This window comes from Thalassophryne amazonica, chromosome 21 (genome assembly GCF_902500255.1).
Source record: "Thalassophryne amazonica chromosome 21, fThaAma1.1, whole genome shotgun sequence".
Lineage (NCBI taxonomy): Eukaryota > Metazoa > Chordata > Actinopteri > Batrachoidiformes > Batrachoididae > Thalassophryne > Thalassophryne amazonica.
The window spans coordinates 3,503,780-3,526,964 of NC_047123.1; the positions used below are offsets into that span (position 1 = coordinate 3,503,780).

At 45.2% G+C, this 23,185-nt stretch overlaps 1 protein-coding gene across 1 annotated transcript in view; it reads right to left on the reverse strand.

Annotated features, from left to right (window-relative positions):
* Positions 1-23,185, reverse strand: part of rev3l (REV3 like, DNA directed polymerase zeta catalytic subunit) — a 99,426-nt gene that overhangs the window by 2,519 nt on the left and 73,722 nt on the right. The window contains 22 exon segments of the mRNA XM_034162452.1: positions 4,891-5,106; positions 5,623-5,869; positions 5,999-6,189; positions 6,604-6,741; positions 6,949-7,063; positions 7,162-7,271; positions 7,877-8,083; positions 8,601-8,709; positions 14,607-14,851; positions 14,933-15,074; positions 15,674-15,792; positions 15,879-15,997; positions 16,100-16,215; positions 16,295-16,406; positions 16,487-16,688; positions 17,474-17,599; positions 18,354-18,439; positions 19,121-19,556; positions 19,558-19,987; positions 20,438-21,308; positions 21,311-21,594; positions 21,596-23,184. Coding sequence (XP_034018343.1) covers positions 4,891-5,106; positions 5,623-5,869; positions 5,999-6,189; positions 6,604-6,741; positions 6,949-7,063; positions 7,162-7,271; positions 7,877-8,083; positions 8,601-8,709; positions 14,607-14,851; positions 14,933-15,074; positions 15,674-15,792; positions 15,879-15,997; positions 16,100-16,215; positions 16,295-16,406; positions 16,487-16,688; positions 17,474-17,599; positions 18,354-18,439; positions 19,121-19,556; positions 19,558-19,987; positions 20,438-21,308; positions 21,311-21,594; positions 21,596-23,184 — 6,210 coding nt within the window.

Here is a 23,185-nt window from a genome sequence, read left to right on the forward strand (position 1 = left end):
GAGGTCTAACAGAACAAGCACAGAGATGAGTCCACTGTCCGAGGCCATAAGAAGATCATTTGTAACCTTCACTAATGCTGTTTCTGTACTATGATGAATTCTAAAACCTGACTGAAACTCTTCAAATAGACCATTCCTCTGCAGATGATCAGTTAGCTGTTTTACAACTACCCTTTCAAGAATTTTGGAGAGAAAAGAAAGGTTGGAGATTGGCCTATAATTAGCTAAGATAGCTGGGTCAAGTGATGGCTTTTTAAGTAATGGTTTAATTACTGCCACCTTAAAAGCCTGTGGTACATAGCCAACTAACAAAGATAGATTGATCATATTTAAGATCGAAGCATTAAATAATGGTAGGGCTTCCTTGAGCAGTCTGGTAGGAATGGGGTCTAATAAACATGTTGATGGTTTGGATGAAGTAACTAATGAAAATAACTCAGAACAATCGGAGAGAAAGAGTCTAACCAAATACCGGCATCACTGAAAGCAGCCAAAGATAACGATACGTCTTTGGGATGGTTATGAGTAATTTTTTCTCTAATAGTTAAAATTTTTTTTAGCAAAGAAAGTCATGAAGTCATTACTAGTTAAAGTTAATGGAATACTCAGCTCAATAGAGCTCTGACTCTTTGTCAGCCTGGCTACAGTGCTGAAAAGAAACCTGGGGTTGTTCTTATTTTCTTCAATTAGTGATGAGTAGTAAGATGTCCTAGCTTTACGGAGGGCTTTTTTATAGAGCAACAGACTCTTTTTCCAGGCTCAGTGAAGATCTTCTAAATTAGTGACGCCATTTCCTCTCCAACTTACGGGTTATCTGCTTTAAGCTACGAGTTATACCACGGAGTCAGGCACTTCTGATTTAAAGCTCTCTTTTTCAGAGGAGCTACAGCATCCAAAGTTGTCTTCAATGAGGATGTAAAACTATTGACGAGATACTCTATCTCACTTACAGAGTTTAGGTAGCTACTCTGCCCTGTGTTGGTATATGGCATTAGAGAACATAAAGAAGGAATCATATCCTTAAACCTAGTTACAGCGCTTTCTGAAAGACTTCTAGTGTAATGAAACTTATTCCCCACTGCTGGGTAGTCCATCAGAGTAAATGTAAATGTTATTAAGAAATGATCAGACAGAAGGGAGTTTTCAGGGAATACTGTTAAGTCTTCTATTTCCATACCATAAGTCAGAACAAGATCTAAGATATGATTAAAGTGGTGGGTGGACTCATTTACATTTTGAGCAAAGCCAATAGAGTCTAATAATAGATTAAATGCAGTGTTGAGGCTGTCATTCTCAATCGCCCACTATAATTATCTTATCTGAGCTAAGCACTAAGTCAGACAAAAGGTCTGAAAATTCACAGAGAAACTCACAATAACGACCAGGTGGACGATAGATAATAACAAATAAAACTGGTTTTTGGGCCTTCCAATTTGGATGGACAAGACTAAGAGTCAAGCTTTCAAATGAATTAAAGCTCTGTCTGGGTTTTGGATTAATTAATAAACTGGAATGGAAGATTGCTGCTAATCCTCCGCCTCGGCCCGTGCTACGAGCATTCTGACAGTTAGTGTGACTCGGGGGTGTTGACTCATTTAAACTAACAATCATCCTGCTGTAACCAGGTTTCTGTAAGGCAGAATAAATCAATATGTTGATCAATTATTATATCATTTACTAACAGGGACTTGGAAGAGAGAGACCTAATGTTTAATAGACCACATTTAACTGTTTTAGTCTGTGGTGCAGTTGAAGGTGCTATATTATTTTTTCTTTTTGAATTTTTATGCTTAAATAGATTTTTACTGGTTATTGGTGGTCTGGGAGCAGGCACCGTCTCTACGGGGATGGGGTGATGAGGGGATGGCAGGGGGAGAGAAGCTGCAGAGAGGTGTGTAAGACTACAACTCTGCTTCCTGGTCCCAACCCTGGATAGTCACGGTTTGGAGGATTTAAGAAAATTGGCCAGATTTCTAGAAATGAGAGCTGCTCCATCCAAAGTGGGATGGATGCCGTCTCTCCTAACAAGACCAGGTTTTCCCCAGAAGCTTTGCCAATTATCTATGAAGCCCACCTCATTTTTTGGACACCACTCAGACAGCCAGCAATTCAAGGAGAACATGCGGCTAAACATGTCACTCCCGGTCCGATTGGGGAGGGGCCCAGAGAAAACTACAGAGTCCGACATTGTTTTTGCAAAGTTACACACCGATTTAATGTTAATTTTAGTGACCTCCGATTGGCGTAACCGGGTGTCATTACTGCCGACGTGAATTACAATCTTACCAAATTTACGCTTAGCCTTAGCCAGCAGTTTCAAATTTCCTTCAATGTCGCCTGCTCTGGCCCCCGGAAGACAATTGACTATGGTTGCTGGTGTCGCTAACTTCACATTTCTCAAAACAGAGTCGCCAATAACCAGAGTTTGATCCTCGGCGGGTGTGTCGTCGAGTGGGGAAAAACGGTTAGAAATGTGAACAGGTTGGCGGTGTACACGGGGCTTCTGTTTAGGGCTACGCTTCCTCCTCACAGTCTCCCAGTCGGCCTGCTTTCTCGGCTGCTCGGGATCTGCCAGAGGCAAACTAACGGCTGTTAAGCTACCTTGGTCCGCACCGACTACAGGGGCCTGGCTAGCTGTAGAATTTTCCACGGTGCGGAGCCGAGTCTCCAATTCGCCCAGCCTGGCCTCCAAAGCTACGAATAAGCTACACTTATTACAAGTACCGTTACTGCTAAAGGAGGCCGAGGAATAACTAAACATTTCACACCCAGAGCAGAAAAGTGCGGGAGAGACAGGAGAAGCCGCCATGCTAAATCGGCTAAGAGCTAGTAGCTGCGCTAAGCTAGCGGATTCCTAAAAACACGCAAAGTGAATAATGTGTAAATAATTTAGAGGTGATTCAGCAGAGGGAGTGCTTTAGTTAAGGCACGTGAAGATTACACTGGGAAACAAATCGTAATCTAGATAAGTAGATCAATCTAACTGTGCAGATTAAACAGCTAACAGATAAGAAAAACACCGCTGTGCTCCGGAACAGGAAGTGATACAATACCGCAGTGAGAGCCAACCACCAGTAGAGGCAAGCAAGAGAAATTCAATAATGAGATTACCGTATTTTCCGGACTATAAGTCGCACCGGAGTATAAGTCGCACCAGCCACTTTATCCATTATAAAGAAAAATAAACCATAGATAAGTCGCACTGGAGTATAAGTCGCATGGACATACAGGTATGTTAACTTAACATGAAAGTTCAGATGATAATATTATATTATGATGATAATATCTGCACATTGTTCAAGCACCCATGTGCGGACTCGCTCCTCTAGGTTTTAGCCCGCGATTAGCTTTTTTTTTGTTTTTTTCATGGTGGTTAGAGTAACCTCCGCTTTCCTCCAGTCCCTCACAAGTTTCTCACTCACTCCAAACTCTCTCTCTGCTGCTCGATTACTGTTTTCGGATGCATATTTCACCAGTCGCAACTTGTAATCTGCAGAGTATGCTTTTCTTTTTGGTGGCATTTTTTTCTGGCCTTCTCCATTGTCTTATCAGTAATGTTGAAATTTTAATTTTTCTATGGTAGTCAGAAGTCGCAGGAACAGTCACACAAGCCTTGAGCGCCCTCTCGTGAGCTGCATTTTACCTATGGATATGTTTGCATTTTGCGGACCACATTGCGAGCCGAACCATGCAGCACCTACCTGCGCAGCTCATGACCTCCCTGTGGTGTCGAAGCCAGCTCCTTTCAAGTGCAGATGCTAATCCTCCGCCGTCGCTCACCCAGTGCTCCCACACAGCTCTGAGCATCAACTCTGCTCACACTGATATTCAAGGGTTGAAGTTGTTTTGTTAGCCCTCCCGGAATAAGCACCGTGTTCGTCTGCTTCACACGCTGTTTCACAATCATTGTCTGGGTGAAGTGAGGAATACGCGTCCAATGTTCTGTTCTCTGATTGGTTATCGCGACCAGCGTGACCTATAGGACGGCTGCCATACTACAGTGCCCATGATGCATTGCATTTCCGGCCATTTTAAAACATAAAACATGTCACGTAAAATTGTTTTATTACGGTAAATTAATTGAGAATCTACCGGTATATTTTCATTTATAAGTCGCTCTGGAGTATAGGTCGCACCCCCTGCCAAAACATGTAAAAAAGTGCGACTTATAGTCCAGAAAATACGGTAATTATTTAACAACCATTTTTCAAGTCATTGTTTTGAGGCATGGTTTTTGTTTTTTGTTTTTTTTATTGTCCGACTCTGATGCAGCACGGTGGTTCAGTGGTTAGCACTGTTGCCTCACAGCCAGAAGGTCGTGGGATTGATGTTTTCCTCGTGTTTGTGTGTGTTCCCTCCAGGTGCACCAGCTTCCTCCCACATCAAACACACATTTGAAAGTGATTTTATGTTCTGTAACTTCAAGAATCACAGAAGAGTTACAGGATTTGGCTGAGGACAGGGAAGTGTGGGATGAGCTGCTCTGTCTGCTGCCGCTGGGAACCGGAGCAGTGGCAGAAAATGACTGAGTCCTGAAACATTTTATGGGCAGAACAATGTAACTAATGAAACAAAATAAATGAATAAATGGATTAATCAATGAAAAAAAAATCAGCTGCAGCACGAATCTGTCACAGCTGCACGTCTAAAGGTTCTTCACAGGTCTCACAGATGTTTTAAATTCAAGCTGACTCATTTAGTCAGACAAGAAACCAGTGAAGGTAAGATTTTTTTTTTTTCTCAAATATAAATTTAATTTTTCCAAATAAAAGTCAGAGGCTAACGCTGGTGCATCAAATGGTTTCATTTATGTTTTAACTGCACGTAGTCCCTTTCAAATTAATTAACTGGTACTAGTAACCGTGGTTACGGTGCGATGTTGCTGCTCACCTTCAGCAGCTGCTCCCGCTGACTCTCCGACTGACGGATGTCCTGCTGCAGTGTGACGGTGACGCGCTGAGGGTCGGCGCGGCAGCGCGTGCAGACGCCCAGCTGGGTCAACTCGTCGCACACGGGGCAGTGCAGTGTGGTGAAGTACTGTGAAATGGTTCCCTTCCGCCCCACGTCCTCTCTGCCCGGGACGGCAGCGCAGGACACCTTCTGGACCTGAACGCAGAGAAGAAGAGGGCGGGGCCAAGTCAGGAACAGACACTTTTTTTCCATTAGATTCAGAAGAAACGTTACAAAACAGAAAAATACAAATCACCGCTTTAATTCAATATTTAGAAACTATAACAAAGTGCTGTGAAGGTAGGTGTGTGTGTGTGTGTGTGAGAGACAACCAAAAACTAACTGACAAATTTGTTTGCCTCCAAACCAAAAAACAGCGTTATATGTGTAAAAAAAAAAAAAAAAAAAAGGAATAAACTTGGTTCATAAACTTTGGCTCAATCAGATGTATGACTGTGTTCTACCAGCAGAGGGTGTGTGTGCGCCACACTGCAGCAGGAAGCAGACGAGACGTTTTCTTTGTTCTAGAAAGCACATTTATCACTCGGCATTCCTTCACAAAGTCGCCACTGTCTCCTGACATCAAACTTAAAAACTTTAAACGCCACCTGTAAAAGAGCCAATCAGCAGCTGAATGATTCTGCGTGTGTGTGTGTGACCCTGCCATCTCACCCGCGGCAGCTCCTGGTACCAGCCGAACACGTCCACGCCGATCAGCTGGAACATGCGGGCGAGCGGCGGCAGGATCTGCTTGCTGATGTAATATGTGGCGTTGAGACGCAGGCTGGCGTCCTGAAGCACCTCCACGGGACGGCGCACCAGCTGGATAAGAGGCACGCCGGGTGTCCCGTACACGATCACGTAGGGCACGCGCTCGCCAACACGCGGCTCCAGGCGGCGGTCGTAAGTCATCATACGTCTGCAGGAGTCACATGACAAAAACAAACATCAGCAGAACTGCAGCAGCTCTGGCACTGTTGCTAGGCGACAGACAGGTACTGTAGGGCCGTTGCGTTGATAGTGGGTTCTGCATGTGATGACCTCTGACCTGGTGAGCTCCAGCGCTGGGATGCAGGCTCCGGGCCGGTATGAGCTGCTGCCGCGGTACTCTTTAGCGAAGGTCAGGTCCTGCATGCTGGCTCGGCCGTCCAGGACCTTCAGGCACTGACGCTGCACAAACTGCTTCACCTGGCTGATGTCCCGCGTCTCAAACAGCAGCTTGATGGAACGCTCCAGAACCTGAGGGCAACACCCAACCACAAACTCAGAACCAGAAGGAGACACGCCCCCAAATCCACAAGACAAGCTGATTATTACTTTTGGCCACCAGAGGGCAGACACTGAACCATATCTTCTGCATGGATCCTGATCAAGTGACTCCAGAAACCTTGATGACACCGTTCACGTATGATCTCAGTACGGAACAGTTTACATCGACACAAACTTCGTGCTAAACCACTAAGCCACCGTGCCACCCAGGAAAAGAACAAAACAGTAAATATTTTAAAAAAATTTTAAAAAGTGAGATTTTTAGAATGTTTTAAATTTCTATTTTCAGGTATTTTATCACTGAATAGGAAATGATTCAAACTGAATGATCAGATTCTTACTAAATGAGTCGTCGACACTGAAGTGAGTGCGGCTGGGGGTTACCTTGGAAACAGCAGGACAGCCGTCACGGCGCACGGTCTCAATCCCTTTGGCATCAAACACTGGTTCCTTTTGGTCGAGGCTCTCGTACATGTAACCTACGTAACGCTTCTTTGTCTGCAGCACACACGGCAGGTACACCTGGACGCACACACAGAGTCGTAAAAACAAAACACAATGACCTGCAACTCCCCCAAAACTCCAGAAACCGGGTCAGCTGACCGCTTCACTTCCTGTGGACACGTCTGAGGCTGGTGAAGTGCTGAGAGTTTCCCCGTGTGGATTTATTTTGGGGAGAAGTACTGCTGTATGTGTATGTATGTGTGTCTGTGTGTGTGTGTGTGTTACCTTTTCAAATTTGAGTTTGACCGGTTTCGGGTTGGTCGCGGTCACGGCCTCTGCAATCTCGTTGCCAATCTTGAAGGCCTGTTCTTTGGTGGCTCCCTTCAACAAAACAAACATACTACAACACACACACGCACGCACACACACCAACACCAACCTTTGTGTGTCAGTTCGTTCATTTATTCTGTGGAGAGTCAAACCCGTGACCTCGCTCACCTGTCTGTGTCTCCGTACACCACGCGAGCTCCCCACTTGTCCGTGGCATTCACCAGCTTGATGGCTCTCTCCAGCGTCTCTCGGGCCTTGTGGACGATGCTGTCTCCAACCTGGACAGAGCGGGACCGGACCCGAACGCCTGCGTTAAATACTTCCTGTGGAGTTTTTGTCTTGCGTGAGCTGCAACACGTTAATCAGTGTCACAGTCGCTTAAAGATGTTTCTCGCTAAGCTACAGCGAGCGTGAGGACGGGTTCAGTTTGAGGCTTTAGAGCCGTGAGAACAAAAACATCAATTAACTGGACTGAATCAAAACAACACAAACCCACAGCGCGCTGCTCAAACGCTGAGGATCGAACCTTTGAGAAATGACACATTTCTGCAGAAGCCTTTCACACAGAACAGCTCAGTGCTTCGGGCCTTTTAGTTGTCTTGGGCTCACCGGGTCTAACACATACCAAGCTTGTTGCTCAAAAAAGAAGTTAATGAGCTCACAAAATTTTTACACCTCAGTGATCTTGACCTTTTGACCCCCAAACCAGCATGTGTCTTGGGGTCACTGTGTGTAGCAAGTTTGGTGAAAATCAGGCTAAACAACCTGAAGTTATGTCGCTCACGAATGCGACATCGAACTGTAGACACTTAACGGTATGTTTGCCTGCCGCCCAGAAAACCACGCTGCCCCGGCACAGACGGGGAAAGACGCGCGGACGTACCTCCACACTGGGCATCCGACCCGAGTAGTTGGCCGAGGTGTAGCCAAAGGTGACGTTGGCGATGAGCTTGAGGCCAAGCTGCCGCGCGTCCAGCAGCTTCATCAGCGACTTGTCCTGCTTGTAGGCCTTCATGGACTGTTTCACCATGATCCGGGTTTTCAGGATCTCTTCCAGCATGGCGGGCAGGACGCCTTTACGCACCGAGGCCTGCACAGGACACCAGACAACACGGGGAAAAACATAAAACATGTACATCTGTGGAGGCTTTTAAGTCGAGACTGAAGACACATTTTTTCCTCCTTTTATCTCCAGTATTTTATGTTATTGTGTGTCTTCTTTTATTCTTTTTCCTTATTTATGTTTTAATTTTTTTTGTGTTTTGTGTTTTTAATCTTTAATTCATTTTCTTCTACTTTTTAAAATGATGTTTGTGAAGCGCCGTGACGTGACCTCCTCACGATCTGGTGTTATATAAATTAATAAATTTGAATTTATCTTGGAATTTCATGTTAGTAAAGCTCTAAAATATGGTCTGAGCCGTCCCGCCGTGCAGTGCCTGAATTCAGTGTGCGTTTTCGTGAAAGCTGTGTTCTGCACGCCTGGCATGCTGTGACGACGTTAGTTTCAGGTAAGATAGTCGACAGACTGTTTTCCCGTCAGTTTTTCCAGGAGGACGAGAGCGTTGGGGATCGCGTTGACAGCGGCGGGTGAGCGGGCGTCGTACCTTAACAAAGGCGATGCCGTTTGGTGAGATGGAGATGTAGTTCCGGAGCTGGTAGAGGAGCTCTGGAGGAACTCGCAGCGATGTGCAGCCGAACTTAAACTCATCACATCTGAAAGAAACACAAACAAACATGTCCAAACAGAATTCTTAAAAATAAAATAATTTGTGGCCTGTTTTAAAGCTGCAGCTTCTCAAAGTGTAACATAATTTTATGCTTTTGTTTGAAGGTGATTTAAAGAGCAAAAAAAAATTTAAATGTTCAAAATTCTATACTTTTTGTCCACAATTCAAGGGTGACGTTAACTCAAATCTTTCTGCATCTCAGCACTGATTCATCTGAGATGCATTTAAATTAATTATTAGTTTCATTTAGAGAAATAATAAAAATGTCCCCAAATGTCCAAAGTAATAAAAATCAGGAAAGTTTGTCACCATGAAGTCCGGATCTTCTGGACCTCGATTCAGAAACATTCTAACTGTCCTCAGTACAGCTGTGGTCAGACGTTTACATACACCACTCTGCTACTTTTTCTGGAGTGATTGACAGCTCACATCACAAAAATACTGCTGCTCAATATTTCATACATTCTTGGTTTCTGGTATCTCTTTCATTTGAATTTTTTGTGTATTTTTAGTAGTAGCATTTATTCTTTAATAACACCGGCCAAGAATTTTTTTCTTGCATGGACTTTCAGAACTGATTTAGGGTAATTTTGGGGGCTGCGTCTGAATCTGAGCTCAGATTTCCTCAATCACTTTTTTTTTTTTTTTTTTGCAATCTGCATGTTCCATATTGATGGATGACGCAAGAGTTGCTCCTTCACTCACGAGTTTGATGCCACTAATCACACAAAAGCAGCTTCAAAAGCCTCATTTTTAAACCAGGTTCAGGAAATGTGAACAAAGAGCCGTAACATCGTTTGTGGCTCTGAAGAGGTGAGTGAGACGGCAGCTTCTGCTTCAGTGCTTGATACGAGAAATATGTTTTCTAAAACGTGATGTGATCAGCAAAAACAGCAGATTCCTGCTCCCAGACCACCAATAACCAGCAAAAATCTATTTAAGCATAAAAATTCAAAAAGAAAAAATAATATAGCACCTTCAACTGCACCACAGACTAAAACAGTTAAATGTGGTCTATTAAACATTAGGTCTCTCTCTTCTAAGTCCCTGTTGGTAAATGATATAATAATTGATCAACATATTGATTTATTCTGCCTTACAGAAACCTGGTTACAGCAGGATGAATATGTTAGTTTAAATGAGTCAACACCCCCGAGTCACACTAACTGTCAGAATGCTCGTAGCACGGGCCGGGGCGGAGGATTAGCAGCAATCTTCCATTCCAGTTTATTAATTAATCCAAAACCCAGACAGAGCTTTAATTCATTTGAAAGCTTGACTCTTAGTCTTGTCCATCCAAATTGGAAGTCCCAAAAACCAGTTTTATTTGTTATTATCTATCGTCCACCTGGTCGTTACTGTGAGTTTCTCTGTGAATTTTCAGACCTTTTGTCTGACTTAGTGCTTAGCTCAGATAAGATAATTATAGTGGGCGATTTTAACATCCACACAGATGCTGAGAATGACAGCCTCAACACTGCATTTAATCTATTATTAGACTCGACTGGCTTTGCTCAAAATGTAAATGAGTCCACCCACCACTTTAATCATATCTTAGATCTTGTTCTGACTTATGGTAGGGAAATTGAAGACTTAACAGTATTCCCTGAAAACTCCCTTCTGTCTGATCATTTCTTAATAACATTTACATTTACTCTGATGGACTACCCAGCAGTGGGGAATAAGTTTCATTACACTAGAAGTCTTTCAGAAAGCGCTGTAACTAGGTTTAAGGATATGATTCCTTCTTTATGTTCTCCAATGCCATATACCAACACAGGGCAGAGTAGCTTCCTAAACTCTGTAAGTGAGATAGATTATCTCGTCAATAGTTTTATATCCTCATTGAGGACAACTTTGGATGCTGTAGCTCCTCTGAAAAAGAGAGCCTTAAATCAGAAGTGCCTGACTCCATGGTATAACTCACAAACTCGCAGCTTAAAGCAGATAACCCGTAAGATGGAGAGGAAATGGCGTCTCACTAATTTAGAAGATCTTCACTTAGCCTGGAAAAAGAGTCTGTTGCTCTATAAAAAAGCCCTCCGTAAAGCTAGGACATCTTACTACTCATCACTAATTGAAGAAAATAAGAACAACCCCAGGTTTCTTTTCAGCACTGTAGCCAGGCTGACAAAGAGTCAGAGCTCTATTGAGCCGAGTATTCCTTTAACTTTAACTAGTAATGACTTCATGACTTTCTCTGCTAATAAAACTTTAACTATTAGAGGAAAAAAATTACTCATAACCATCCCAAAGACATATCGTTATCTTTGGCTGCTTTCAGTGATGCCGGTATTTGGTTAGACTCTTTCTCTCCGATTGTTCTGAGTTATTTTCATTAGTTACTTCCTCCAAACCATCAACATGTCTATTAGACCCCATTCCTACCAGGCTGCTCAAGGAAGCCCTACCATTAATTAATGCTTCGATCTTAAATATGATCAATCTATCTTTATTAGTTGGCTATGTACCACAGGCTTTTAAGGTGGCAGTAATTAAACCATTACTTAAAAAGCCATCACTTGACCCAGCTATCTAATTATAGGCCAATCTCCAACCTTCCTTTTCTCTCAAAAATTCTTGAAAGGGTAGTTGTAAAACAGCTAACTGATCATCTGCAGAGGAATGGTCTATTTGAAGAGTTTCAGTCAGGTTTTAGAATTCATCATAGTACAGAAACAGCATTAGTGAAGGTTACAAATGATCTTCTTATGGCCTCAGACAATGGACTCATCTCTGTGCTTGTTCTGTTAGACCTCAGTGCTGCTTTTGATACTATTGACCATAAAATTTTATTACAGAGATTAGAGCATGCCATAGGTATTAAAGGCACTGCGCTGTGGTGGTTTGAATCATATTTATCTAATAGATTACAATTTGTTCAGGTAAATGGGGAATCTTCTTCACAGACTAAGGTTAATTATGGAGTTCTACAAGGTTCTGTGCTAGGACCAATTTTATTCACTTTATACATGCTTCCCTTAGGGGGGGGGTCCTGTTTTGTGGGCCGCTGAAGAGGAGGTACTGCTGGCCCACCACCACCAGATGGTGCCATGCTTGGAGTGCGGGCTTCAAGCACGAGAGGGCGCCGGAGCCACTGGGAGTGACAGCTGTCACTCATCATCAGCACCAGCTGTCACTCAGTCAACTCATCACCATCACCATAAAGGCCGGACTGCAACTCCACCTCCTCGCCGAGAAATCAGCTACCTTGGAGGTAATTTTCTCTGCTGAACAAAACCTTGTGTAATAATCTGAACTTCTTTTGCAGCCGTTTTCCTGTGGTGATTGCCTTATCTGTGGGATTGGCGTTTGGTGTGATCAGCGACGGCTTCGCTTCACACCCCAACCAGATAAGTGGTTAGACAGGAGCTGCACGAGTGTGAGATTGGAGGTGAAGGTGCTCCCTCCTTACTGAACACAGATTGTGGGATTACTGAGTGTGCATACTCACACTCACCTGTGCTGTTTCTGTTCTCTGCCAGCAGTACCAGGTCTGACAGCTGAAGACGGTGACCACCTGGGGACCCAGGACTTGGCGGCTCCGGTGTTCTTCAGGTCCGTTGGCGGTGAGGGCCGTGTGGGATCCGGCTCGGTTCTGGACGGGCGTCTCCTATCCTCAAGCCTGCCCACACGTCACCCAACGTGTAACTGACTGTAGTCCCAAACTGATTGTTGTCTGTATTCCGTTGTGCACAATTTACAACATTAAATTGTTACTGTTTGGCTTATCCATTGCCCGTTCTTTTACGCCCCCTGTTGTGGGTCCGTGTTCCTACACTTTCACAACACAGATGATACCCAGCTTTATCTATCCATGAAGCCAGAGGACACACACCAATTAGCTAAACTGCAGGATTGCCTTACAGACATAAAGACATGGATGACCTCTAATTTCCTGCTTTTAAACTCAGATAAAACTGAAGTTATTGTACTTGGCCCCACAAATCTTAGAAACATGGTGTCTAACCAGATCCTTACTCTGGATGGCATTACCCTGACCTCTAGTAATACTGTGAGAAATCTTGGAGTCATTTTTGATCAGGATATGTCATTCAAAGCGCATATTAAACAAATATGTAGGACTGCTTTTTTGCATTTACGCAATATCTCTAAAATCAGAAAGGTCTTGTCTCAGAGTGATGCTGAAAAACTAATTCATGCATTTATTTCCTCTAGGCTGGACTGTTGTAATTCATTATTATCAGGTTGTCCTAAAAGTTCCCTAAAAAGCCTTCAGTTAATTCAAAATGCTGCAGCTAGAGTACTGACAGGGACTAGAAGGAGAGAGCATATCTCACCCATATTGGCCTCTCTTCATTGGCTTCCTGTTAATTCTAGAATAGAATTTAAAATTCTTCTTCTTACTTATAAGGTTTTGAATAATCAGGTCCCATCTTATCTTAGGGACCTCATAGTACCATATCACCCCAATAGAGCGCTTCACTGTCAGACTGCAGGCTTACTTGTAGTTCCTAGGGTTTGTAAGAGTAGAATGGGAGGCAGAGCCTTCAGCTTTCAGGCTCCTCTCCTGTGGAACCAGCTCCCAATTCAGATCAGGGAGACAGACACCCTCTCTACTTTTAAGATTAGGCTTAAAACTTTCCTTTTTGCTAAAGCTTATAGTTAGGGCTGGATCAGGTGACCCTGAACCATCCCTTAGTTATGCTGCTATAGACTTAGGCTGGGTTCACACAGCAGGATAATTAGGCCGATATCGGACCCGATCTTCCCCTTCCGACAATCTTAAGAACGCCCCGACAATTGTGATGACGCTAAAGATAATCTTATCAGATATTCCTTCCATGTGTTGTGTGTTAAGAGCGCTCTGATCTGCTCGGAAGGACATCAGGAGCGCTCTGATCGCAAATCGGGGATATTCAACATGTTGGATTTTTTTTGGCCTGATATCGCAGCGTGTGTTGTGTCCTCCGACCAAAACGAGCACGCAGCCTGCTGAATTTGACGTGCAGCCAATCAGAAAGCGAGGTGACGAACGTACGGAACGGAAAATAAAATCAAAACAGCTGTTCTGACTTACCAGAAAGTCCGGTGGTCGCGCTGTCTCCACCCCTTTAAAGATCACCTTTTCTTTTTCTTTTTGTATCATTTTTCCCTCTTTTGTAAATAGTCCACACAGTACCTCCATTTGTTTACTCTGAAGTCACGTTTAATCTCGAGAGATTTTGCGAGATTTCCTGTCTGAACTGTAAATGTTCGTGTGTGAAATCTGTTCGTGTGTGGTGGTGGTGTCCTTACCGTGTGACTGAACACCACACACTGTACGACCAAACCTGTTAGATCCATGATTTTTTATCTTCACGTGTGTGGTCTCTCAGGTTTTGGAAACCTAAAGATAATTTTAAAATCCTGTCGTGTAAACCAGGCTTTAGACTGCTGGGGGGTTCCCATGATGCACTGTTTCTTTCTCTTTTTGCTCTGTATGCACCACTCTGCATTTAATCATTAGTGATCGATCTCTGCTCCCCTCCACAGCATGTCTTTTTCCTGGTTCTCTCCCTCAGCCCCAACCAGTCCCAGCAGAAGACTGCCCCTCCCTGAGCCTGGTTCTGCTGGAGGTTTCTTCCTGTTAAAAGGGAGTTTTTCCTTCCCACTGTAGCCAAGTGCTTGCTCACAGGGGGTCGTTTTGACAGTTGGGGTTTTACATAATTATTGTATGGCCTTGCCTTACAATATAAGGCGCCTTGGGGCAACTGTTTGTTGTGATTTGGCGCTATATAAAAAAATTGATTGATTGATTGATCTCCAGGCGCAGCCGTCAGCACCTCCCTTCCATCATAAATAACGAGGTGTAAGAGGAGCCTGTGTGGGACAGAGCGCGCGCGTGCCCTGTGCGGCGCGCTGCGCGGGCGGCACGCTTACGTTCCCAGGCTGTCCACGTGGCCGAGGCAGGTGGAGAAGCAGTAGTTGTAGGCGATGACGATGGAGGGATAGAGCGACTGGAAGTCCAGCACCACCACAGAGTTGCTGTAGAAGCGCGACTCAGGTTCCATCACCAGCGGGATGCACTGCGGCGCCCTCTGCTGGGCACGCTGCTGGACGCTGGGCGTGACGGGGATGTAGTTCATCGGCTTGGCCACTCGCAGCATCATGGACTCTACGCGGTACTGTGAGGACACAGAGAGGAGGAGCCTGATGACTTAAAGGACTAAACATGACCTGCTTCTGTTTCCTAAAACAGTTGGTACCTGAGAACCTCGGGTCAGAACGTGGAGGAACTGAATCCCGAACAGTCTGGCCAGTTCGCTGGTGCGACCGATGATGTCATGCTGCTGCAGCAGCTGCATGGTTCCATGCACACGCATGACGTAGTGGTCGACCACCTTCCACCTGAAACACGCGCCGACATGACGATTACAGAACCCAGCCGCTGGGTCTGGAGCCCTGCAGGGCAACATTCTGCTTCTCTTATTACAAACATTCAGATAAATTAATGAAGAACATAAAATCTCCCAAATAACAACAGTTAACTGTTTTAGTTGGTCATCTGTTGGATCATTCGTCTTTTCTTTGAGAAAATCCTGAGAAAACTGTTCCAAGCTCCTTCTAAATTATTTATATTTAATCTGGTTGCAGTTAATTGTTAAATGTCCTGATTGTGTTGCAGCACTGTTTCCTTATCTGGCTCAGTGCTGGGATGGAACTATTTCCCACGTCAAGGCGCTAACTTAATGTTAGCATGACATCAGCACCTCCACTGTGAGCATAAGGATTTATAATGTGCTTAAAAATACATATTTACATATGTAAATGTTACATATTTACATACGTACTTGCTAACATAAATACATAAGTAAAATTTTGGGAGTTCTCTGTTGAGACTTTACTTCATATTAACATTTAACTTTAACACACAAACCACACCCACATCCCAGTGCCACGGAACAGAACGCTTACTTTGTAAACTTACATCAATCAAAAGCACAAACCTGTAGAGGTCGCTGTTGTGATCGAACCAGTCAGACAGCATGCGGGGGGTGAAAAGCGGGAAGCGCTGATGGAGCACATGGAAGGCCACGTTCTCAAAAGTGTAGTTGTTCAACGTGACCTGTGGAAAAACACGAATAATTTAACGAAAGATACAGCAGGCCGTCAGAGCGCGGAGTGGGAGGAGTCAGGGCTGAGGCCACCTACTTCGGTCTTCATCACCCGCCACAGGTTGAGGGTGATGCGTCCGATGATGTGAATCTCAGTCATGGTGTCGGCTCCATATTCGTCTCTGTCTGCGCTGAAGCGGTTCTCTTTGGAGTCACCTGAGGGGCGGACAGCCAATTACAGAGCACACGCCAATCACTTAAACCACACCCCCTACACACAGACTAGTTCACAGAGGTCGCAGTTTTCTGCGGCTCTACCTGGCACACGTGACAGCTGCTGGCACAGGTCGACTCCGAGTGCGGCGGCGCGCTGCAGGAGGTAGCCCCAGGAGTGCATCTGCACCTCGTATCCCAGCAGGATGTCCGGGTCGAACCTGCAACAGCAGCAGGTCATGTTTTTAAAGATGTCTAACCGTGAAATGGGGTCATTTCTATTTGTTGTCTGGCTCGCACCTCTGGATGACGTTAACCAGCTCCTGAAACAGCAGCTTCTCGTCCGACGCGTACGTCACCTTCAGCCCAGAAACGCCCGACCTGACCAGCAGGGGCGCTGTTGCTCGGCGACCTGTGAGTCAGTTTTATTTATTTATGACTTCTTAGTGTTGGTATATTTTCTTCACCTCTCTTTTTTCAAAAGTTGGGTACCTTGGTCATCTCGGCCGCTGTTTTGGTGGCGTTGGTCGACCACGATGGCACCTGTCAGCTGCGCGCTGTCCGAGTTTTTCAGGGGTGCGTCAGAGCTGAGGCAGTAGAATAAGGCACATATGGGGTCAAATTCAGGGTCGGGCTCGAGGTCCCGTCGGGCCCGTGCGTGGAGCTCCATGCCCATCAACGTCAGGTACTGAACCTGGAGAAGAAGCATGAAGAACATCAACATGAAGCCGGAACTCAGTTTTTGTTTGTGGTTACTACCTTTGACTAAAAATAAAGTGAAGCTTTTGAATGAATGAATGAGTTTATTCAGCACAGAAATCAACAACAACAAAAGAAAAAAAAAAAACTCATAACAAAGCAACTTTACAAAGATCCCGTGTGGCTGAAAACTTTTATAATTAACGTGTCTCATATTCTGTGAAAGCCAGAAGAAAAAAGTCATCTCTAAAGGTCACACACAAGGTCAACCTCCATTGAATAAAATCAGTCATCAGATGAGATCATGCTTCATCTTCTCCATCCAGGACCCGAGGTGGTTCCATGGTACTGTGGATGCTCCCAGACTTGATAAAAACCCTAACCCCCCGAGTCTTCTCAGTCTCTGTGGTTTCTGTCCCAACGGAAAGGTGATGTTTGAGATGTTAGAGACGGGCCTGTGACCAAAGACTCCTCTGTTCGAATCCCAATCAGACAGTCATGTCACTAAGGTCCCTTGAGCGAGTTGCTTCCTGCCTTAATTAGCAGCATACTGACATCAGTATGTGAATGGATGAATGTGAGGCATCAATGTAAAGTGCTCTGAGCATTGGATGGAAATGCAGATAAGAAATACAGTCCATCTTCCATTTACTGTGCGCGTACGCACACAGAAACGACAGATCCTCTATCAACACTGGACGCCTTGACTTTATAGCTTTTTTTCCCTCCAGTTTAAACATGCCGTCTGTATCTGTGACTGCACCGGATGCGAGCGTTTACCTCGTGCAGAGCTTTGGCATCCTGCAGGTTCTGAATGCTGAGTTTGAAGCCATACGAGTTGCAGATGCTGGGACCTTCGATCTGGGAGAAGTCTTTCTTTGGCACGTTCAAAGCAGCAAACTGGTTCTGTGGAAACCAAAACGTCGCAATCAGTGAGGTAACGACAGAAGAAAATGGCGCGGTTCACATAACGAAACAAGGAGGCAGTGATTCCAGTCATGACACAAAGATAGAGGCGTGGCCATAGTTAGACTCAGCTCTACACTGCCACCCAGTGGTAGATCCTCCAAACAGGATAGACCAGACCTCAGCTCAGATGGAGCAGACGCGTCTGTGAACTACTACATCAGTTAGCAGGTAAGACGCCTGAAGAAACCCGTGGTGGTGGAATTATAAAAAATAAAAAAATAAAAATAAAAAAAAATAAAAAACACACACACCCAGTACATGAGGGTGGAGACTCTGGTGGTTCTGAGTGGATCCATCTTTGCCATATTTCTAAAATTTTAAAAATCTACAATTTCTAAAAGAGAGAAAACTTCCAAACTCATCACATTAAGTCATGAAATCGATGACCAAACTGGGGGGCGGGGCTTCCCAGGGAGGTGGAATAAACTACTGAAGTGAAAGAAAACACGAATTCTCACGGGATCAACAAAAAACTGATATTAGCCAAGTCAAGTTATGACGTCACATGAGGAAAATGCACTCGGGGAAAAAAAAAAACACAATGGAAGAGGGGAAAAACAAACAATGGCAAAAAACAAACAAACAAACTTTTTCTTGTTAAATCGATAACTAAAATGAAGCAAAATCAACAGTCAAAGCTGTCAAAGATTTTCTGAATGTTTTCTGTTACAGGGTGACCTTTGTGTCTGACCTTCATCTGCGTCGTCAGTAAGGCTCTTCTGAGAGGCTCCGCCTGACTCCTCCTCCTCTGCTGGAGTCTCTGAGAAACAGGATCATCTGGCGCAGACGGAACCGGAAGAAAAAACAGGAGCTGAGAAACTTCTTAAAGCTCCTAAAAATAACTGGATGCAACTTTTTTACAAGAACGGCAAATTATTTATTCAGAATCTCAGAGAACTAATAATAATAATAAAAAAACACATTCTGGCCTATATGTTGCGGATCTGTCAAAAAATGCTTAATGCAGAGCAAAAACAAACAAAACAAGCAAGAGGGCCAAAACTGATCCTGAAACACAAAAACATTTAGCATTATTATTATTGTTTTATTTACAATTTCAATATGCAACTGCGGATCTTCTTCGATAGTAAAGACATCTAGCATCTCTGATGCATGAACAGTTCAAAAGTAAAATCTTATTGAACTTCGTGTTTGTTTTCTGATCTGGATTTACTTGTTGGCGAGTTTGTGCCATTTATTGCTTTGTTTTATTTTCTCTCACAATGTGCTTTTACTTGCAGTATTTAAAAATAAAATCATTTTCTTGTCCAAAAACTACATCTTCCAGAATGGGGAGGTGGCTGATGTCACTGTATAATCGGGACCATCTTACATTCAGGCCAATGAGGTAATTTAAAATCACAAAGTCCTGAAGTAAAACCGAAGCAGTTTGTAAGAGGAGCTCACAGTACTTCCTGACAAACAGACTCATGTGTGAGGGTCCAGATGGTTTCTTACCCTTGGATACGGGCGTACTGCACACTGGATCATTCTCGCCTCTCTGCCATTCCGTTAGGAAGGGGCTGCTGTGAAGCAGGACGGGACTCCTCCTTCCTTCGGCTGTATGAATGACGCGAAGCGGCGAGGGGCTAACATTTCCTCCTAACCTCTCCGTGGAGTCACACAGCCTTGGAGACTGCGGTTCCGGAGAGTCTCCAGTTTGCCTGAGCGGCCCTGAGGGACTGCACTGACAGGGCTGCTGCCATGGAGGCAGCTCCTGAGACTCCGGAGAACTGGATTTATCATCCTCATTGGCTTCCTCCTGCTCAAGAGCACTTATGTCTGACAGCAAACTCAAATCTGGAGACGGGCTCTGAGAGTCTGTCAGCGTGGTGGGAGACATTTTTAAAGACAAGTTGTGTTTGCGTCTCGTTTGAGCTGATGTTAAAGACTCTTCACAACAGTTTGATGTTCACTGCCAGACACCTGGGAACATCTGGCTGCTCAGCTCTTTCCTCATCCGGCCCGACCCCGACCCGCCTCTGCAGGCCGGCGAGCCGCTTCGCTTTTTGCAGACTTTCGTACTGTTTCTTAGCTTCCAGCCACAGCTGCACACGCTCTCTGCTCGGTGGGATCCTGCAGGGCAGCAGGGTGACCTTCTTGTCTCCCGCTGAGGACGAGTCAAGATCTGCTTGCTTCTGTGCCGCTGCTGACGTCTCAGCTGCTTGGTCATGAGAAGATGAGGTAATCGTGGTGGGGGAGTGCGACATGGCTGAAAAGACAGTCTTCCAGAAATGGAGGCCCTCCAAAGACAGCTCTCCACTGAACTCCACGAGCTCCTCAGGCAAGTTGGTGCCCACGGTCAGTTTACGGCCGCCGACTTCCCTGCAGAACATGAGGGAGGATCAAATCAATCTCACATTAAACTTGCAAAAGAAGATCTTGTATTAACTCTGACAGTGTCTGACCGTGATGTAACATCCTGTATTAACTCTGACCATGTCTGACTGTGATGCAACATCCTGTATTAACTCTGACTGTGTCTGACTGTGATGCAACATCCTGTATCAACTCTGTGTGCGACAGCAATGTGATGTCCCGTATTAATGACTGTGTGCGAATGTGATGTGAAGTCCTGCATTAACTCAGAAAAACTGAAATCAGCCTAAAATTGAAGGACAAAAACAAACTCCTGAAGCAGAAATCCAGCACAGGAGCAACGTAGCAGTTTGTCAGTGATCATTTTGTAAAATGCACCTAAACCTGGAACATCATCCACACAGGACTGAGATGTGTGATGTAATTATTACTGTACATTGGGTAAGAAAATCATACATTGGCCTTCCAGGAGCATCAGCGGGGTCACTGCAGAAGGGATCCTGGAAGATGGCCTCTGACATCTCCAGATCGGGCAGAGTGCTGAGGATCTCCTCCCGGCTTGGAGGAGACATGAGTGGCTTGAGGATGTGGGCTCCGCCCCCAGAGCTGCGCTGCAGCTGATTGGCCCTCACCTGAAACAAAGAGCTGACGGAGCGGGGTGAACTACTGGGCGTAGTCGATGTGAGCACGTCAATGCCCTCCAGAGGCTCAGCTGTGGGTGAACCCTCGTGGTCAGTGGAGGACGTAGAACTTAAAGGCAATGGTAGGACTGAGTCAAAAGTTGAAAGAAGCAGCTCTTTCCTCTCACAGTGAAAGTCTTGAAAGGGACTGAGGGCGTGGCCATTTCCTAAAGAGAAGTCCCAGTCCCGACATTTGATTTTCTCAGAGTCAAAGAACATAACAGACTCTCCATTCTCTGTCCTATCAAAGAGATCAGGACTGACTGGTCTTCGTTTGTGTAAGATGGTACACTTCTGGTGCTCCTCCCCAGACCCAAAGAGCCGATCGAGTCTCTTCTCAAAACCCGTTGCTTGAGCGGCGATGGTTTCCTGGGAGACGTCGCTCAGGAACTTCAGTGGTAAATGTTTATCCGTCAGGACAAACTGGCTGCCAGAGTACGGGCTGGAGAACTCACTATGGTCCATGGTATTAATGTCAAAGTTATAGTTGTGTGGGAGCTCCGGTGACAAACTGTCCTCTATGAAGGTACAACTGTCCAGACCTGGATCAGAGAGGAAGATTGGGCTGTCATCTAGCATGCTCTCCTCCTGCTTCACCAACAGGTTTTGTTGCGTACAGCTCGTCTTGCTTTTCTTGATTCTTGGCTTTTTTCCTTGGAAGTAGTGGATCTGGGGGTCTTGGGTTTCCTTGACGTGGCAGATGGGGTCCTTTTGGATTTGAGCGGTTTAGTCGAGGAGTCCAGCAGTGCTGCAACCTGAGCTGCTGCAGCAGAGCGAGTGTCTGCACCAACAGCTTGTAAAGGAAGGGCTTGTCCCTGCTGCTTCTTCTGCAGAAGCTGCTTGAGGACAGCCAGACCAGAAAAGGTCTCAGAAAGAGCCGGGAACTCTCCATTCTTCGGGGCGGGGAAGTGGAGAATCTGCTGTCGATTGGTCATCTTTGCAATTTTTCCTTCTCTGTCTATCGGAGAGAGGAACCGGAGGGTCTGTGGACGCCTCTGGTGAAGACTCTGCTTTTACCACAGCAGCCTGGAAACCTTGGACGTCCATAATGGAAGTCTCAATGTCTTCAACCTTTGGCTCTACAGATTGGGCTGCATAAGTGGACAGAGATATGCTTTGAAAACTGCCCTGACTGTTGTCGTCTGAGCTGACCGGCTGCTTGAAATGGATTGAACTTCTTGAGGATGAATTGTTTTTATTTAACTGGTGGTTTTTGTGGTCCCCTGTCTTCTTTTTCTGGACCTTCTGGGCCCTTGTCAATGCTTGTGAGGTGTTGGCGGTTCCTTTAGTTGTACCTGTAGCTTTCTTCCTCTGCCTAGAAGTTGTAGCACTTTGTCTCGATTTCTGTTTTTTGGATTCTTTTTTCTCTCGTGGCTTCACAGGAGACTTGCTCACTTTTGTTTTAGTGTTCCTGGATTTCTTGGATTTGACATCTTGACCCTTATTTTGTACTACTTTGGCTGAAGATGCTGAAGAACTGAGAACTGGATCACTGAGGGGGTTTATCAGCTCCTCTGAGGTCTGTATGTCCATAAAAGGCTCACTGGGAGACCAGCAACGTGGAGGCGTGGAGTCTGTGGGGCTCGGAGATCTATCGGAGAGATAGCCCAGTTCCACCATGACATCAGTGTAGTCCAGGTCATGATCATCTGCTAGATCACAGTAACATGGCCGCGGTGTAGGAAGCCGGTGCAGATTTAAACTTCTTAGAGAGCCTTTTGTTTTTTTGACCTTTTGACATACTTTGACTTGAGGTTTGGAGGAATTAAGAGCCGACTTCTTATTGGAGGAGCTGACCTTTGCTTTGCGTTTGGTGGTCTTCTTGACCTTTGGCTCCGGGATGGGGAACTTGACTGCAGGGGACTCTGGCACTTTGGGCCAGAAATCCTTCAAAGGGGCAAGTTTGGTGTACTCTTGCAGCTTCTCTGGAGTCAGCAGCACCCACTGCTCCTCTGCACTCACTTTGGCCATCTTCACCAGCATGTTCTTCTGACCCTTAAACCTGTTGATAATAATGTACTTGATAATGATTGGGGGTTCCTTCTTACGCCGTTTCTGGTGTTTCTGTTCCTGCCCATTGTTGTCCTTAAGGTGATCTTTAATGGAAAGCGGGTTTTTAGACCAAGGGGCCCCTGAGAGTTCTCCATCCTCGCTGTCGTAGATCATCTTCCGTTTGGTCCTCAGTGTGTATTTGCTACCAGGTAGCGCTGACGGCTGCGTACAGGTGACTTTACTGGGTAAGTCCTCAAGTGGGCTGAACCTGTCCTCTGATGTGACGGTAGACGTTTCAGAAAAACACAAACCAGCTGTTGAGTTGGACCCGGTGGGCAGTAAAGGCGATTCTCTCTGCTCATTTACAGGCCTCTCCTCGTCTAATGGCTCCTCTTTTGTGATGACCTCTGCTTTTGTTGAAAGCTCCTCAGGTTGTCCGTCTTCTGTTGTTGGAGCTGCATCAGAGGCTGGTATCTCAGAGTCCACAGTCACTGGGTGAGGGGGGTCTGATGGAGGTGAAGCCAGTATCACC